The sequence below is a fragment of the Rhea pennata genome, chromosome 7 (assembly GCF_028389875.1).
Source record: "Rhea pennata isolate bPtePen1 chromosome 7, bPtePen1.pri, whole genome shotgun sequence".
NCBI classification, from domain to species: Eukaryota; Metazoa; Chordata; class Aves; order Rheiformes; family Rheidae; genus Rhea; species Rhea pennata.
Window position 1 is genome coordinate 8,911,606 of NC_084669.1, and position 19,961 is coordinate 8,931,566.

The 19,961-nt window shown below is 36.2% G+C and overlaps 1 protein-coding gene across 10 annotated transcripts in view; it reads right to left on the reverse strand.

Annotated features, from left to right (window-relative positions):
- ATRNL1 (attractin like 1) overlaps positions 1–19,961 on the reverse strand; it is a 510,466-nt gene that overhangs the window by 449,354 nt on the left and 41,151 nt on the right. For all 10 annotated transcript variants that reach the window (XM_062580018.1, XM_062580017.1, XM_062580020.1 and 7 more), the window contains exons 3-6: positions 14,156–14,239; positions 11,066–11,179; positions 8,687–8,815; positions 5,377–5,585 (exon numbers count right to left, since the gene is read on the reverse strand). In XM_062580018.1, the coding sequence (XP_062436002.1) occupies positions 5,377–5,585; positions 8,687–8,815; positions 11,066–11,179; positions 14,156–14,239 (536 nt within the window). The remainder of the gene's footprint in view (positions 1–5,376; positions 5,586–8,686; positions 8,816–11,065; positions 11,180–14,155; positions 14,240–19,961) is intronic.

Genomic DNA, 19,961 nt, shown 5'->3' on the forward strand with positions numbered 1-19,961 from the left:
AACTTATCCCCTTCTTCTATTCAGAATATAGCATTGCATTTGCTCCTTAGTTGAGCCAAGTGCTTGCATGTTCTGCTTTGCCACATTTATTTACATGCATTTTATCTACACTCTTCAAAACTCACAAACAGTAGGAGGCTTCCTTCCCAAATCTCACTCTAATTGCATATGCACAGCATTATTTACTGCTTTAAGGCAACCAACCATTTATTGTAATAAACTCGATACAAGTTACTAAATCTGCTTTCACTAATCATCAAACAACACTGCAAAAATATTTAAAACCAAAGTTGGCTTTTATTTAACTGTAAAGATCACTCTTTTGCAATAATGATATTTAATTTTCTTATGGAGTCTAGTTGGAGTCCTTTGGCTACTGGAGTTCCAAAGGGCTCAGTACTGGGTCCCATCCTGTTCAACTTCTTCATCAATGACCTGGATGAGGGGACAGAGTGCCTCCTCAGCAAGTTTGCTGGCGATACCAGGCTGGGAGGAGTGGCTGATACACCTGAGGGCTGTGCTGCCCTTCAGAGAGACCTGGACAGGCTGGAGAGCTGGGCAGAGAGGAACCTCATGAGGTTCAACAAGGGCAAGTGCAGAGTCCTGCACCTAGGGAGAAATAGCCCTAGGCACCAGTACAAGCTGGGGGCTGACCTGCTGGAGAGCAGCTCTGCAGAGAAGGACCTGGGGGTGCTGGTGGATGACAAGTTGACCATGAGCCAGCAATGTGCCCTTGTGGCCAAGGTCAATAGTATCCTGGGCTGCATTAAGACTGTTGCCAGCAGGTCGAGGGAGGTGATGCTGCCCCTCTACTCAGCCCTGGGGAGGCCTCATCTCGAGTACTGTGTCCAGTTCTGGGCTCCCCAGTACAAGAGACATGGAGCTACTGGAGAGAGTCCAGCGTAGGGCTGCAAAGATGCTCAGAGGGCTGGAGCATCTGCCCTATGAGGAAAGGCTGTGAGAGCTGGGCCTGTTTAGCCTGGGGAAGATAAGACTGAGGGGGGATCTCATCAATGTGTATAAGTACCTGAAGGGAGGGTGTCAAGGGGACGGGGCCAAACTCCTTTCAGTTGTCCCATGTGACAGGACAAGAGGCAATGGGCAGAAACTGAGGCACAGGAAGTTCCGCCTGAACATGAGGAGGAATTTCTTCCCTGTGAGAGTGACGGAGCACTGGAACAGGTTGCCCAGAGAGGTTGTGGAGTCTCCTTCTCTGGAGATATTCAAGGCCCGCCTGGATGCAACCCTGTCTACCATGCTCTAGGTGACCCTGCTTGAGCAGCGGGGTTGGACTAGATGATCTCCAGAGGTCCCTTCCAACCTTACTGACTCTATGTAGATTTTTCAGACAATAGGTTTCTAATTATATTAGCTACATCTTGCTTACAAATTGCATAAAATTCTCCAGAGGTGCTTAAGAAATGGTTAAATTCCATCTAAACATATGACTGAAAAATATGCTTCCGGTATATATGAAGTAGCAATTCATATTTTAGGCCTATTCATTAACATCAAGTCAAAATTTCCTTAGAGATCTATGTAGCTAATTTTCAAATATACTGATTGCCAAATAATACCTTTATTTCTATGTGATACTCACAATGAAATGTGCAAACACAGAGTATACAAACTGGATTTTAACTTAAAATTGTGGGAAGAAAGGTTTCCTTGGATGAGTGTCTATGTATACATATAGTTTTAATGTATGCATATTTCATGTATTTGACATGATATCCCAGACTACAAAAATGCACTTTCTTCTGACAGATTTGATACTTGTCCAAGAGAAAACCTGTCAAATAAAGGCTAAAGAAAAAGGTGATTATCACAGGGCAAAAGAGTGCTAAGACACCTGCTTCTAATCTTTTCCTTTCCCTTCCAAAATCAGGTTTGTCCAAAGTGAGTATTACTTCACTTATCTGCTTTTCTGAAAATACTTACTTATGTGCTTTCTGTTCAAGAACATCCAGGCATAGTAGGCCAAAAACGCAACCTCTGGGCATTCAGCACAAGCTCTTTTCAGTATTACATTTCAACTGCTACAGTCTGAGTTCACATCTCAGTTGTTCTCAGTCAGTTTCAATAAATGACTTCCACACAAACACAAATGCAGATTTGTTAAACCCCAGTTTTTAAGAACGAGGCTGGCCAATCAAGGAAATATGACCTCAAACCCTTTCACTTAAACAGCATGAATGAACTCAACTCTAGTGAGCCCATTCGAGGTAATCTAAATTGACTATGGGCACTCATTAACATATAGTTGTTCTGGCCACACACAAGATGCTGTTTCGTAAGTGTCATAGCAGCGATCAAGCAAAATATTTGAATTTTTACAGTGCAGTAATCAAAGCATCCTTTTTATATTTTCATTTTTTGCCTTGCTCTATACAGAAAATTATACATTTTTCACTGTTGAGCTGCTATAAAATTAAAGCTGCCCAAACTGCTAACAAACCTACCTTGAAGCTAAATTTGTGTAATTTTATATTCTAGTCTTTTGCCACATCTCTATATGCTAGGAGCACATCTGTAGGTATAAACATCTGACTACTCATCTTTCAGAGTTTTTGTTGTTATTTTGATTTTGGACAGATCTGATCCTGGGACTGAGCGCCCATTTATGGCTGCTGTGCTCTTCAACTCATCTTCTGGTGCAGTTTCATCTAAAAGAAATACAGTTAACATGCTCCAAATCTTTTTCATGATGTTAGCCAAAACATAGATGTGGATGATCAAATTGCTTCAAAGCACACTTCTGAGCCACACTAGAGACTGATATGCAAAATGATCAAAGTACCAATAAAGTTTCTCTTCGAACTTCTTTGAACTTCTGTAAAATCTTTGACTCTTTTTTCCATTCTGCATCTAGTGCAAATAATGCCAGCACCAAGACTACTCCCACATCCCACTGGAACATGCGATAAACTGTGCCCATGCAGTAGCTCTCAATAGGTATTCCCATTAAATAGGTGGTTTTAAGCCATCTTTTTTTCTTCCAAAGTTATATCCATAGTGTGCAGTAGTAGGCATCAAACCATTCTGGTTTAGAACATCAGCACGGATTAGCTAGAGAACAGTGCAATACGGAAATATTTCTTATAAGGAAGGAGAATGCTTCCTCTTAAAAGGAAGTATTCTTCAGAAAAAATACAAACCTCCGTTTTGTTGCCTGAGTATTTTATATTAATCAGATTTCAAAAAAAATGGTAAGTTTTCTGCACAGTGGTATTTCTGATATCAATCACCTTTAGTATTATAAAACAAATATGTATTTTGTGCTAAGAATAAAGATATGACTATAATTTGATTTCTAAGCCTAAACACTTAACTGAGTTTTTACAACTGTAATTTCCTTGTTCCATAAAATATACTGTATATAATAATCTAGATACTAATACTGATCTAATACTCAAAACTATTATTCTATCCCAAAGAATACTCTTGTTCTCTTTTCTCAGAGTACTCATTCCGGTGTGAGATTTTCTTTAACTGAGTTGTTCCTTCTCTAGTATCCACAGGATGTCGCCATTGTAAAAAAAAAAAAGAAAAAAAAAAAGTACAATATGAAACACCCTTTTTATGTCCTGAATAATGTTATTTTAACATTTTAATCAATATAGGCCAATAACAGAACTTCTTCCACACAGATAGGTTAAACATACTTAAAAAACAAAATGTGCAACAAAAACTCTGAAAAAGATAGAATTCAAGACAATAGCTTAGGAACTGTGAAGAAAGAGCATCTAGATGTAAAATAATAATAAAACACTAGCAAGAAGCCTCCCAGAGGACTTTTGGGAAATTTGAAAGTTTTATGGGTTTGGGGGAGGTAAGGGTTGTGAGTTAGGTTTTTGTTTTTGCTTTGTTTTTCAGTAAATCAACTACATATCCAAACTGGCATCTGGCATAGAATAAAGATTAATTTAATTGATGGTTATGCAGATTTGGGAAAAAAATAAGGAAATGATTGAGCATATTCCCTCTCTAAAATCCTACTTATTGTAGGAAAGAATAGAAAGCTAGTATGTACAAAAATGCTAAATTAAAAGAAGGTTCTAACAATGAAAGTTGGAGGGGTGGTTACTGCTCAAAAGTTCGACTCAAGATTGTAACAAAGGTCTATCTTAAAAATTGTTCCACAGACTTGAGATTTTTTTCTAGTTTCACTTGCAATAATCTGAAATGGCATACAATCAATGCACAAGTAAATAGGCGATATGCTTGCCGCAAACTCAATTCACAACCTCATTCTAGAGATTGACCTATCAAGATCTTGTTGTTGTTGTTTTTAAATGCACTACAATCATGAAATGTTTTTAAGGATTCAGTAGGATGTCTGCCACTGCACTGTTTCCTTCCAGTGACCCTATTACTAATCCATTTCCTCCAGTGGATTTCTGTGGAAAGACTGGCTGTCATTTAGCTCATGGTGTATTTGGTATAACAGGTCTGACAGCTAATAGGAGTAAAAAATTAATTTTCTTTGACACTTAAACAGCAATAAAAACAAAAGAAGAGGGAGAAAGGAATGGAAAAAGGGCACATCAGCTAAGTAATCTAGAGACATTTCAGTATTTCTTTTGGGAGAGAAATGGCAATTTCAATGAGTACTAAGATAATTCAGTTGAGACTTTTAACAAGAATGATAAATGATAAAAATGTTCATAAGCATCTAGTACAATTTTAGTAAGTGGAGTAAACATTTAGGAGCTTAATAATAGACTTTTAATAAAGAAAAATTATGTATGGTATAGATACAAAAATGTTACTGGGAGTTTAACTACAGCACACATTCTTACAACATAACACTTTCATTATTCTACAGAATTGTTCACATACGCACTCCTGTATCATCAAGATAAGAGACAGCTTACCTTCCTCTTTCATTAAGAAGCTAAATAATAGACAGTAAAGTAACATAAAGCCAGACAGGGAGTATTTATTTCATGAAGCACTTTTTATAAGTGTTGATCTGACACTAAGAAGGGGAGAATCAAATTATCTAGGAATTGAAAAATTAATGGAATAGAAATTAGACTACAGAAGAGCTCAATCTTTAGAAGTGCTCAGTATGCTCTTACTTTAAGTAATTATTGCCATTACACATCAAATTAGTGATACAAAAAGAATATCCTCCACAAAAATGATTAGATCTGATACTTCTGCCTCATCTTCAAATAGAACACAAAGCTGTTAGCCCTTTATTTCATTAAAGTAAGTATATCTAAGTCAACATGAAAATTTACTTCAGAAAGTATTTTTTTCATTTTTGTTTACTTTTAAAGATGTTAATTTACATACTGAGCAGGATACATTAAAAGGTACCTTTTTTTTAAATAAAGGTTACCTTGATTCCAGATAACAAAACCTTACCTTGCCAGCTATCATTGCAAACACACAGCTTCTCGCCTGTCAAATCACAGTATCCATGATCTGGACTACCACAGTTGGCTTTGCAGTACGGAATATCACAGGCTTCTCCCTTCCAATATTTGTCACATTCACAGTACACCCGGCTTGGAACAGACACACTGGTTGTACATTTCCCATGTTCTGAGCAGTTATTAGGACAAGAATTAATTCTGCAAAAATATATATAAAATAAGGCAAATGACAAACCAAGAGTTGATGTGAGTGGTTTTATCCGACATTATTCCAACAGAATTTTTTGGATAAAGCACCTTTTCCTGAAATACTGTTAAAATGAATGTTCAATCATCATTGTACAGACAACTGAGCTGTAAGTTTGACCAAGCTTACATATAAAGTCTGTCCTGCAGTCAATATCACAAACAGCTGCTTTATAAGAAGCACTGTGTTAAGCTCTGTGTTAACATTCCCAGTCTCTTAATTCTCCATCAGAGACATACAGGGGTTAAGGAGTTTTCCTGAGTGGCTTTGGCCCTTTGTATAAACAATACAAGCTGTCTAACATCAGGGAGAATAAATACAGAGTGAGAGAGTACACAAGACAGCAAATATCCTGTAACTACCTAAAGATGGCACTTCCTCCTTAGAGTCCTTAATAATAGAACCACCTTAACCTTGCCTCCTTTACTACAGAGTCAGAAATGCTCGAAGAGGAAAGATTAGGCTGGGAGGAAAAGTCTGTGACTGCTATGGGATTTATCATTTCTTTAATCAGCCTTACAGAACTCCAAGATTACAGGAAACTGGACTCTGCAAAATTATGCAACCTGGCTCCAGAAGTACAGGAGGACTGTAACCTCACGAGATTTCACAAACAGAATGTGGATCTTAGGAAGTAAATGCTTGATGAAATCCCCAAAGGATCTGAAATCCCTTCTGGCAATTCACAGGTAAGGATTTGTTCGAAACTCAGAATAAACTATTACTAAAATCCCCTGATAATGATAACACAAACCACTGTCTGTAGGTATGAGCACCTGAAACCACTGAAAACCTTCCTTGCTCTTACAGAAGGAAGAAAGAGCTGAGAAAGTAAGGTAGGAATGTTTAAGACTGGCTTTTGGCCCAGTGTGGCTGTGGCATGATAGTTTGGAGATGTTTTCATTTTCTAAAGACTCACCTTTGAGGACTGTTTCTGTTACATTAACAGAAGAATTCCTCTCCTGAAATGGAAATGTCCTGAGGAGCAAGTCTGGTTGGCTACTATACACATGGCATTAAAACCGTTGTTGGCATTAACAACTGTTTACCACAGCTGACCATAGTAGACTTGGACATCTCAGAGAGCGTGTTCCATAAGAAAGGCAAACAATCATATCCTTCTAGGAACAGAGATCTCATCTTAAGAGTGGACATTCTCCCTTTCCAACATACCTCAATAGTTTTTTAATGATTCAGATAGAATGAGATAAAATGTATTCAGTGAAATTGGAACACAAAAGATTTCCTCAGAGAGGTCTGCAATAACTACTGGCCTCTGTAGCTAGCGTGGCATTTAGTCACAGATGCTGCACTCCTTCCAAAATAAAGGCATTATGAGTGGTCCACTAAAATGAAGACAAAGATGAAGTAAAAAAAGTTTGGTAACTGCTTTCAAAGGAAAAGAAGGTAACAGAAGCAGAGTGCAATAGATTAGAATGACAGACAAAACTTAACGCAGCCATAACAAGCAAGCATATGTATTTCTTTCAGCATAAAAGAGTTACTGCTGGCTCATTAAAAATTATTTTAAAAGAATTTACTACAACATTAGAAACAGAGAAATTGAAAAAGTATGATTTCATAAGTTATATGGCCCTGCACATGTAAGGGATTTAAAAACTGGCTGTTTTTCCAAGGTATTTTAAATCTTGTGAGGTAATAATATAATTACACAGAGCATACATCACATTACCAAGTAGTAAAAGAATGCAGAACACATACTCATTCCTTAAGAATGCTATGTCCTATTGCCATTTGCCCCAATTAAAAAAAAAAGTGCAATGAAAGCTTCAGGAATAACTGAAGAATGTATCTGACTACAGTAGAGATCAGTAAAATACAGTCAGCTGACAAACTTATGTCAACTGAAAAGAAATTAGAGTATTCTTGGTGATGGAGATGCATCATATGTCTTGAAAGACAATAAAAATACCCAGTCTTTCAGACTGCCACCTGCAACATCGCATGTTTAGAGAGGACTCTGAATAGTTATTTGTCATCTGGTAAAAGGATGGAAAACTGCTGCAAATTATAGAAATATATAATATTTCTATTTTGATATAGAAAACTTAAATACCTCTGTTAAGAGTAAAACTATGACTAGACAGACAAAAAGGAATTTTAAATGAATAAAAAATATGACACAAAATATTTTAAGTGCTCCAGGTATGAAGTGTGGTACTGGCTACCACACATTAAAAATTAAAATTTTGGAATCTAAAGAGACCCAAAAAATGGAATAAAAATATTCATAATCATGGAACAACAGTCACATGAAGAAAGCAGCAGGACCAAGCAATTTTCCCTTGAACCAAAGCACTTACTGTGATGAGACACCACATGATGTGCCAAATCACTTCCTAAATAAAGACAGAAGTTGGAATCAACATATGGTACATAAAAGAAGGAGTAGGCACAAGTCTGCTGGCTGCATCTCTAGGGCTGCTGACACAAAAACAGCCTAGATGAAAGTAAGCATAGTTACATCAGATTAAAATTTGTCGTCAAAGAAACTAAAAGAACAGTCCAGATAAAAACTATGAATGCAGACTGAAGTGGACAATAGAGAGGAAAGTACTTGAAAGACAGAAAAGAAGATGGGATATAACCCATGTTGCTGGCACAAGAATAAAAGGAAGTCTTTGGTTAAATCCATAAAGATACATTCAGCAAGAAAAATCAAGTAATAGACCACTCTAACTCAAAGAGAAGGGAACTGAAATGATGGCAGATTCCACATGACAAGTATGTACATTAGATAAATAATGGACAGGGAAAACTTTCTATTTCCATGTAGCAGGGAACAAATACACTCCTAGGCTGTTCCTGTGGATTGACTCAGGGAAAAAGGTACTTTTCCTTTTTTTAAACCCCTATGTTAAGAACTATTCATTACAAACTCTGACCATCTGTTTTTAAAAACTTACCACAAGGCATAACTCCTTGACACTATTAACACAATTTGAAGATAACTACTTCACTCAGGTTTGACATCCTCCTAAAGTACATGATAGGCTAACTAACAAAGTAATAAATTTCTAAAAATACTTACGAGTAAAAAATGTTAAATCCAGTTAAGTTATAAGCAGCATCGCTAAAAAAATGTAACAATGCATAGCCAGAAGTAGTAACTACTTCAGGAACAGTTTCATTTCCACGCACTTCAGGGACTATTAGACCACTGGAAAAGAAAATGAGAATAATTTTTTTTTTATCACTCTGGAAAAATAGAAAATTAAGAGTTAGGCATTCAGATTGTTGATTATACAGACAACACAATTCAGAAACCTCACTAAGAACTTTTTTAAAAAGAAAAAAAAATATATAAAACACTTATAAAACTTGCCCACACCTCTGCAAGGTAAGGTAGGGCTTCCAGGGTAGGGGTGGAGGGGCAGAAGTGGAATAGGATAGAAATCAACCAGTAATACTGTATTTCACATTACAGTATACTGAAGACACATGTGCTGTCAATTTTTTTTTCTACAAATGAATTCCTTTAATCCTGGGGTGGGGGTGTTAAAAATGAGAAAAAACAAAAAACAACAACAAAAAAAAACACTCTTCAGGCTTAATTCTATTTCCACGTGGTATTTGTACTGTTAAAAATTTTCTCTTTATCTTCTTAAACAGTTTTAAACACTGAAAGTATATTTAACTCATTTCCATGAAAATAGTAACTTCCAATGGAAAATAAAGTACTTTTTAAAAATTCAGAATGGTGTATTCCATTAAACAAACACTGAAATGGGGGAGGGGGAGGGTGGAAAATCAATACATTACTGTACTGAAGTAGCAAAAAAGGATCACCTGCATAAAATAGTGCCACACTGCAACTGTAAATTAAAAGCTACAGAAATCTCAAGAAAAATTTTAAAAATTTAATAAGGAATACAAAATTATCATCAAATAATTCTTAATCACAAATGCGGAAAAAAAAGATTCTTGAAAAAATAGGAAAAAAATGGGAACAACTCAATGTAAAAAGTTAAGAGAGAAAAGAGAAAATATCAAATATTTTCACAAAAGATATAAAATACTGTGGGAAAAAATGTTTAAAAATTAATCAATAAACTGAAAAAAGGCACTTCAAGTAATGAGCAGAGGAAGAGAAAGACTTTTAGGAACCTCACCTTTTCTTCTATTTATACTAGCAGTCAGGCTCCTGAATGACAGTGCTTGTATGTGTACACACACTCAAGTACACATACACGTGTATATACATGCACACACACACAGCTAACTTTCGGTTGTATTTCTTAATTTATCTTCAGTATCTGTGGAGTGCAAAGCTATAAACTTTCACTGATTTCAAAGGATTAAGACTCTGTGCCTCCATTCCAAGTGTCTAAGTACACAATATCAAATATACTTGGTTATTTTCCATACAGTTCTAATAAGCTACATCCCAATTGCATAGAGTATTCTTTCTAGAACGTTTCACAGAATTTTAATGGAAAAGTAGGAATAAATCAATTGAATTCAATAAAATCCAAAAATTGAAGGAAAAGAAAAGGTTAAGATTCATAATCCCTGCTTTTTGCCCCTCACATAAGAAATACAATGTTTTAGAGCACGGACCTGATAGTTTGCCTCAACCATTGTCATTTGAAAGCCAAACAATTAGCCATGGTTCAGCACTAGTTGTTATGCTTCATCCCTAATGTTGTTGATTTTATGTTTATTTTTAAAACTGTCACATGATCCTATATAACAAATACTAACTTAAATAAAAGATCTAGTTATGCAACAGTTCTTATAACCTAATGATCATATTACAAGGAAGGAATTTCCATGATTTCAGTATATAGCGAATTCGAGCTCTCCTCTAAGGCTTTTAATATGATAAAGCTGAGTAGGACCCACTGAGATTCAGTCACAACAACATCCAGTCCGTATGTGTTTAAGGATATGTGTTCTAAGACAATCTTCTATCTCAGATGTCCTTAACAAGTTGCTTCACCCATAAATTTAGAATTCATTTAGTAACTATTCTTTATAATCTACACATAGTGCAATATCCTTATTGCATGAATTGCAAATTTTGATTTTTCCCTTAAATAGGATAAGTTACTGATTTTATTGACCAATGCTCCATTTCACTGACATTAATATTTAACAGTCAATATTGAAAATCTACTGGGAAATAAGTTTCAGATTTCGTATCTATAAGCATTAATTCTCCGTGCAATGTCAGCATTAAGTACACGCCACACAAGGTGCTTAATGCAATGATCACTTAATGAAAAACAGTAATGTTATCCTACCCTAAAATTCAGTAACTTATTCTAACATAAACTTGCATGCATGCCACCTTGATATTAATAAAAGAAAACAAATTATCTAACAAATTAAAATCTCTAATGTCATTTGCTCCCTTCAAACCAAAAATATGTCTATATGAATACCGGTAATAAGGGGTTATACTCACCTAAATACAGCTATTAAAGGTGCATATATTGAATCTCCATCATATACATACATATGGTCCCAACTACATTCTGTAGCAAAGTGATTAAATCTTAATCTTAGGATAGCATTAGGACTGAAAAAAAAAGAAGTAAGAGAATACTGATGTAAAACATTACTTAGTAGTATTATGGGCTCATAATGTAGAGAACTTACAACAACATATATCACATCAGTATAACTTTATTAAAGTACTTCAACAACTAGTAAAACACCATAAAGTTAAGAAACAAGATTTCAATAAGCCAATATTTCATTTTACTTCAAAATACTTTTAAAATAATATTCACAGTCCACAGCTAATAATCCCTAGCATTAACAGGGGACTTATTAATTTCACAAGGTTTAATAATTGTTTAAAACCACAAATTTAGTCATTAAAAATCCAATTTTAATATCATATTTATATTACTTTTACTTTCACATGTCAGAATTACCATGTTTGAAGCAGCTTTCAAAAGAAAACAATCACCTATAGAACCTTATTCTAGCATTATGCTAGTGACTGAGAACAAGAAAATAAGAATTAAAAAAAACCATAAAAATTTAAAACAGCAAGCAATACTAATGATGAAATGCAAGAGTTTTGTTTTTATTCTATTTTCCCCCAACTTCAAAGCCTGAACTATATGTAACTACAAAAATATTTCTAAGTATGTTTCAAGATGTGTCTTTACATGCTTGTTACTGTTTCACAAGCACAGTTCTGCAGCATGGATGAACACCTGATTTGCTAGCAAACTTAGTCATGACTAGGATTTATCTTGTCTAATTTAGCTATTTACAATAAACAGACCTCAGTAAGAAACCAGTAAATTGGTGCTGCTACCACTCATTCCAACAAGGAACTATAACTTGCCTCTACTGTCTCCTACTCTGCTTAGAGATGCATATTGTAATGGTGTGTCAGATGGTAGGAGCATTTAGTTTGCTTGTTTCCAGTTTATCGTGCTCCAGGGTATATCCTCTTGAAGGGCTTCATTGTATGAGCAGTGGAAAAAAAGCTATCTACTCTGTCACTGCGGCTGAGCACTGAACCACAGCTAAGTCTTCTGGGAAGAAGGAAGAAAAAGGAGACTTCCTTCCTTAAAACAAGTTAGGCATGTACAACCCAACAGAAACGTCTCCAAAAACGGGAGAGGGAAAGACAGAGGGCAAGCTGGGAGCCGGTAGCATGACCCACTCTAGAGCTGTCTAATAGAAGCTATCTGCCTAAAGCAGAAGGCTGCTCTCAAAAAACTAAAAAGAAATGGTACCCAACCTGAAGGCTGGCAGTGGTCAGGGGCAGGTTTGACTTTTATTCATTTGCTTCACCCCGCAATTCTGAGCTTTCCTCATTTTGAAAGTCATCTTGTTGTCTTTATACTTCTTTTTTATTAAAAAAAGAATCACTCTGATATTTGGACAGTGAGGTGGATCAAGAACTGGCTGAAAGGCAGAGCTCAGAGGGTCGTCATCAGTGGCACAAAATCTGGTTGGAAGCCAGTAACTAGCAGTATCCCCCAGGGCTCAGTACCGGGTCCCATCCTGTTCAACTTCATCAATGACCTGGATGGCAATGACAGAGTGCTTCCTCAGCAATTTGCTGGTGATACCAAGCTGGGAGGAGTGGCTGACACACCTGAGGGCTGTGCTGCCATTCAGAGAGACCTGGACAGGCTGGAGAGCTAGGCGGAGAGGAACCTCATAATGTTCAACAAGGGCAAGTGCAGGGTCCTGCACCTAGGGATGAATAATCCCCTTCACTACTACAGGCAGGGGGCAAACCTTCTGGAGAGCAACTCTGCAGAGAAGGACCTGGGAGTGCTGCTGGATGACAAACTAAAGTTAACCATGAGCCAGCAATGTGCCCTTGTGGCCAAGAAGGCCAATGGTATCCTGGGGTGCGTTAGGAAGACTGTTGTCAGCATGTCAAGGGAGCTGATCCTGCCCCTCTACTCAGCCCTGGTGAGGCCACATTGAGTACTGTGTCCAGTTCTGGGCTCCCCAGTACGAGAGAGACATGGAGTTACTGAAGAGAATGCAGCGTAGGGCTACAAATACGATTAGAGGTCTGGAGCATCTCTCTTACAAGGAAAGACTGAGAGCTGGGCCTATTTACCCTGGAGAAGAAAAGACTGAGAGGGGATCTTACCAGTGTCTTCAAATATCTTAAGGGAGGGAGGGTGTCAGGAGAATCAAGCCAGACTCTTTTCAGTGATGTCCAGCAACAGGACAAGAGGTAACGGGCACAAATCGAAACACAGGAAGTTCTGCCTGAATATAAGGAAGAACTTCTTTACTGTGAGAGAGACAGAGCGCTGGAACAGGCTGCCCAGAGAGGTTGTGGAGTCTCCTTCTCTGGAGATACTCAAAACCCACCTGGATGTGATCCTGTGCAAAGTGCTCTAGATGACTTTGCTTGAGCAGAGGGTTTGGAATAGTCCAGACCCTCCAGAGGTCCCTTCCAACCTCAATCATTCTGTGATTATGTGTGATTCCGATGGAATCTTAAACTGGCAATATCTTTTAATGGATCTGCTTAGTCCTTTATCTATAAGGACCTTCCCAAGAGAGATAAATGGCCTTTTTAAAAGTGAGGTTTTTCTAAGCAAAACTAGAATACTTGAATTTTTAAACACAGAAACCTCACATAGCCAACTAATTGTCATTAGACTGGATATTTGCACTTGAAGCCATTCCTGAATTATCACTGAAGAGAATCGTGACAAGTCAAATAATAGGATTCCATAACCACATTTGGGATATACGCAAGTATAGTCAAATAGGCAACATTATAAATTTATCATAGGATTTTGAGAGCCAAATTCCAATCTCAGTCTGACTTTCACCAGCAATTTGAATGGGAATGGAGTTCGGTCAACTCTGAGCAACCCTGGAGAGTCCTACCTTAACTTTTTATCTTCATAAGATTGAAGCCAAAAAAATATTTCTCTTTACATTACAATCAGATGCTTTCATAGATTTACTACAGCAAAGTCACTTCTTCAGATCTCTAGAATACATAGCAGCAAACTATCAGATAATTTAAGCTATAAAAACAAATACTTACTATCCTTCAATTAACCATGTACATTTAGTTTTATATTTATAATTTATTGGTCCATCTGTTAAATATCCAGAAGGTTCTGTTAACCTACAAGAGAAAAAAAAATAGTGCTCTAGTAAGCTAGAGACCTTTCTCTGAGTGCAACAGAATAGGCATATCATCAGCTTGATAACAAATTCTTTCTGGATGGAAAGAAAATTTGAAGCAAGGAGAAGAGTTAAGCATAGTTTCATATTTCTTGTCAGGGTTTTACAACCTTTGTGTTTTGTTTATGCTCATAAAAACTAAAACTTGGATTATTCTATATCATTGATTTGTTTTCTTTCCTCTAATCATCTATCACATAACACATGTAATTTTTCTATCTCAGTAGCAAGCAAATACTATGCATTATCTAAATTATTCTTTACATGAAATGGATCCAAACAAACACAATGGGGGTGGGGGGGGGAATATTTGTTTTTAGAAGATTTTTGTTTTAGTTTGCTTTGTTTTGCCACTGATTTACATCTTATTTCTGAAAGTAGACAACTGTTCTAGATGCAGTGAAATAAATGGCTATATTACGAATTTAAATGAGCAATCTGCCAGTCTCTCCCTTTTTTTATTCCTGGGCAGCAATGATGAGATGTGGGAAATCAGATTAACACTGGACAATACACAAACTAAGCAAGATAAATACCAACAGCTGTATAAGGTCAGAACAACATGCCCACATATCCCAGTATCCCGACTCAGACAGTGGCCTGCCATTGCAGGAAGGAATTTAAATACATTCAGATACTCCACAATATGTTACACCTTCAACAACCTACAGTTCAGGGGCATTCTCAGCCAGAGGTTGAACCTCTGTTTTGGGTTAATGCTTCTTCCAGGAATTTGTTTACACAAATTCATGTAAACTTTAAACACCTAGAATTTCCTGCAGTGAAGAATTTCACATGCTATATAAGGAAGTATCTCTTTGAGCTTGTCTTCTGACAATTTCATGTGACATCCTGAGGTCTGATATTGAAAGTGATGATGAACAACCGTACTCTGCTCCCATTCTCTGCCCCACTCAAAATGTAATGATATGTACTGTAATTCTCCCTTCTATCTGCTGCCCATGTTCTGACCTGAAAAATTCTAGCTCACTTCGCTGCTTATATGGAATAACTAACTTTGATCATCCTACTGCCTTTAACATGTATTTTCTACTTCTCCTGTACCCTTTCTGAGATGCAACACAGAGATGAGCACATAGTATTCAAGCTGCAAGTGAACCATGAATCTGTGCAGTAGCACAATGATGATTTCCATTTTGGTCTCCATTCCCTTCCTAACATTTGATTTGCTCTTTCAATCTCTACTAAGCTGACATTTTTAACAGAGCTGGTGGACTCTTTTCTGTGTAGTAACAGATAGTTCATGATCCGTTACTACGTATGTAAAATCAGGACTCTTTTTCCCCTTCATGTCTATTACTTCACATTAATCTCTAGCAAGTAATAAAACGGCAGATGAAGTTCTATCATCTACTACTATAATGGCCTTCTAAAATAGCTAAATATCTTTAGCACACTAACTTCACTATTCACCCAATTTTCCACACCCTTTATGAATATGTTACACAGTTCAGGCCTTAACTCATCCCTGTGGTGACCACCCTCTACTAGGAAAAACAACCATTTTATCCTTTTGAAGGTTAGACACACTCAGAAACGAGTATTTCTTTTACTGCAGTATGATTCAGAGTAAGTATCACTGAATAATTAGAACAAATTTCTTTATAAAACAGTAGACTAAGTGTAAGTAGCTCAGTGGGAATGCTGAGCAAAGTCACCAAATCACAGCTAAACTTTCTTGGAATCCAGCTGAACTGAAATTTAATACCCACTATCTTACTATCTCTAAAGTTGTATCCCAATATATATGAATTAAAAAAAAAATACTATTATGTCTATTGGAAATTAATTGCAGACATTTGAACTCAGATCAAACACTAATTGCACTTTTCAACAGAGGTTTATAGTTCCAAACATAAAACCGTTAGCATGTAGAAATGAAGCAAAAATAAGAGCCAGAAAGCAGAAGTTACGAGAAAGTCCATTTAAACAAACACCAAAAACCCCCCTCAACCCCCCCCCCCCAAAAAAAAAAAAAGCACCACTCCTTAAAAGGAAGCTAATTCTTGCTGGACAGATGGATAGATATATTACAAAAGCTGCCCTATTCTAATCGCTGGTAGTTTGCATGGAGATTCCTCCCCATCGTTTTAGCTCTTTTTTGATGAGATTGGTTAAAGGGCTGTAACATGGGGAACTGTCCAAATGATTGCACTTTGAAATATATTCTAGGCATAAAAGAGATACTGGTAAGGTATTTTACATGTCTGAATAAAATGGTAGAAAGTCAGAAGAACTGCTGGTAACACAAGTGACAGACTCGGGAAAAATAAATATACTTCAGTCAGTTGATAGCTGAACAAAAACATCCCTTAGTAAAACCTAGTATGTTGAGTTGGTCTGAATGCTGTGGTATACCACTCCTGAAAAGTGATGGTTCTTAAGGTGTACTACACAAATGCTGGTGCTCCACATCAAAAACAATGCAATGCAAGATGTGAGGCATGGCTGGTAACTCCCGTACTTCCCTTGCTGCTGGCTGGAAAAGAACAAATGATGCTTAATATGGAAAGGCTGAACCATGTTCCTTGTCAGTTACTCCAGCACTACTCAGTGCCAGGCTGCAAAAATACTTTTGCTTAAAGAAAGCAAAAATACAAGCAAGTTATACAACGTTTCTTTTTGCTGAGAAATATCAGCTGATCTGAAGAGATACTTTCATGTTTATATACAGGATAAATACGTCTGGTAAAGTTATTTTTTGCTGTTTTACATGTTAAGTTGTTTGGACAACAATGAACATAATACCAACCTATAACTTACTGGCCTAAGGTATGTATCACTGATTTTGATATCAGACCAATATGGATGCCTAGCCCGTAGCAGAATCCTCGTAGACCCCAAGCAAAACTGATTACATGATCAGGTCCTATGCTTGAGTGTGGGCTTTTTTATGACTTTGAATTCATTCATTCTGTGGGAAAAGGGTTGTACTGCATAAAATTCCAGTCAAAAAAACTTAAGTAATTCTACTGCTGTCATATAGTTTACACATGAGTATTAGGTCTTCTTATATAGCAAGACACAGAACATTTATATTGCTGCAATAAGTGCAAAATATCACTGGCATTCATTTACATTCCTGACCAGTGTTCCAGCTAGCTATATAACATAATGAAGGTGACTTATAAGGGCTGTTTTCATTACAGTAGCCCTTTGACACTAGTAAATTGCCAACAATTTCCCTTTTCACTAGGCTGATGATTTCTTTAGGAAGAGTAGATAACCTTTGTTGATGCTATTTCACTTCCCTGAAGAAAAATAAGAGCATGACACTGTTTTATTATGATGTTTGTGGAAAATGGTAAGATAAAGGGACTGTTCTGTTTAAAATAAAGCAATACTCCTGTTTTGCTATGCCTTTAAATTTCCTGAGTTGTATCAAGAACCTTCTTGCACAATTTTTCTCCAAATGTTATCAAATCTCAAATCCTACTAGTAACACATAGATTAGCAGCATTACTTTTACCTAGCCTCCTAAGAAATCACATAAATTGACCCTGTCAACTAACTAAAATCCAGATGGGCTGACATGAGTGCATGCTGTTTAGTCACAAGTCCACCTGTAAATTCCCCCTCTGGGCATATCCACGAAGTACATATATATCACATAATTGGATGTATTCACGCTACATGAAAGAGATGTTTGGTCACTAGCAAAGGAAGAGCCAGTAAATTTTAATATACCTTTGCCAACTAATAAATCTTATAAGGAATGAAAAGCACATGCCAAGGAACATTTCCATTCCACATGTTGAATAAAACTACCTACCATGTTCTAGAAAGAGGACAAGATGGTGTACAACAGAGTTAATATCAGAAATATTGGTAACAGATTAGCCACTCACAAAGTTAATTAGTAATAATGTACACAAAAGATGTGTGGTAGTACAGTTTGTTTAATTTAGTAGTCAAAAGCATAACAGAAATGCAAAGGCTAAAGTCAACACTGGCCAACTGAAAGAGAAGCAAAGGAGAACTTATATTTAAATGGAATGACACCACTGTTATAATACAATGGTAAATATAATTGAGTTGGAGTTTAAACTGGTAACTTATATTTACCAGAGACTTTAAGTCAAAAAAAATAATTAGTTAACTTCCTAAAGCTCATATTTACTTAAAAAAAAAAGTACAAGTTATGTTACTTGCAAACTGTTGTCATTAAAATACTTGTGTGAGAACCTTGGCATGAACAATAATTAGTCTTTCAAAATTTTCCATTGTGATTTATGCTAAGACAGTTTATTTACCAATTCACAGGCAAATAGTTTCTAAAAAGTCAACTGCATCAATAAATTAACACAATGTATAAATCAATTGATTAGTGATACTATCAATATTTGCTACATGCTAAATGAAAAAAGACAGATTCTATCAAAAAGATATAAAAGCTCACATATTTTCCTTTATAGTTCAGAGTGAAATATAATACAGGCATATTAGAAAAAAAGCAAAGCATAAGTCACATTTGTAATACTACAAATAATCACTGTTGAATAAAATAAAGTTTTGGAGTGGTTTATTCATTCTACATTTGATGTCTCATTTTTACTGATGATAACCTAGTAGACAGATCTAATTCAATCACCTAAGGTGTTTTAGCAAAGAATAAAGGAACCTGTTGGCAACAGAGCATACATATCCATAAAGCTTCACTTTACCACCCACATCAACGTTTCACTAATTTTGCCTGGATTCCTGAATGAATATCTATATATAAAGATGTATTTTACACAATAAAAGTTATTATACTGCTAGCTAAAATTCAGTATATACTCCCAGGTCAATTTTATTAAATAGGAACATGTTCAATAGCAGACAATGTCATTTAAAGATAATTCCATAAATTCTGCCCAATTTTATGGCTTTAACATAATTTACCCATTTAAGAAGTATATAATACAACACAAAGCCCTAATTCTTAATAAGGTCATTGGAGGAATATGGGGAAATTTTTATTAGAGATGATACACTTAGCTCTACAATTAAACAGTTTAATCTTTTTAGCAGTTAGCGATACATTCGCTGTAAAGAAGGAAAGTAAACTAGTACCTTAGTCTGTAATAAATGCATTTTTTACACCCAAAGCAGCAGATTTCCTTTTCAGGAAAAAAAATTCCACAAAAGACTTGTGTCTTTCCTATTCTGAACAACTTCCTTTTTCTTTGATTCCATAACACTTAAGCAAAGTGTATGTCAAAGCCCTGTTTCTGGCCAGCTATCCCTTCTATCAAATACACAGACCATTCTATTTTTGCTTCTTCTGTGCTGCTGTTTGTATTTGTCAAGTATCCACAATAAATCAACTGTGCTGTACCTTAAATCTTTCTTGAAGACCACTACTTCTACCAGGCCTTTTTAGTCAAATAATCATGAGTATAGAAATAGTATGAAGAGATGGGGGGGCGGAAATGATAGGAGTTATTTAATGCACAAAGCTTCAGGCCTTTCTAGTCAAATAACCATGAGTATAGAAATAGAGTGTGAAGAGATAAAGTCATAGAAGTTATTTAATGCACAAAGCTTTTTCATTACATATACAAATCTTCCTTCCCCTTTTGCAACTACTGCTTATCCATGAGACTGTAAGCATCTTGGAACACAGTCTCTACAATCTAGGAAAATCAGTGTCTGCCACT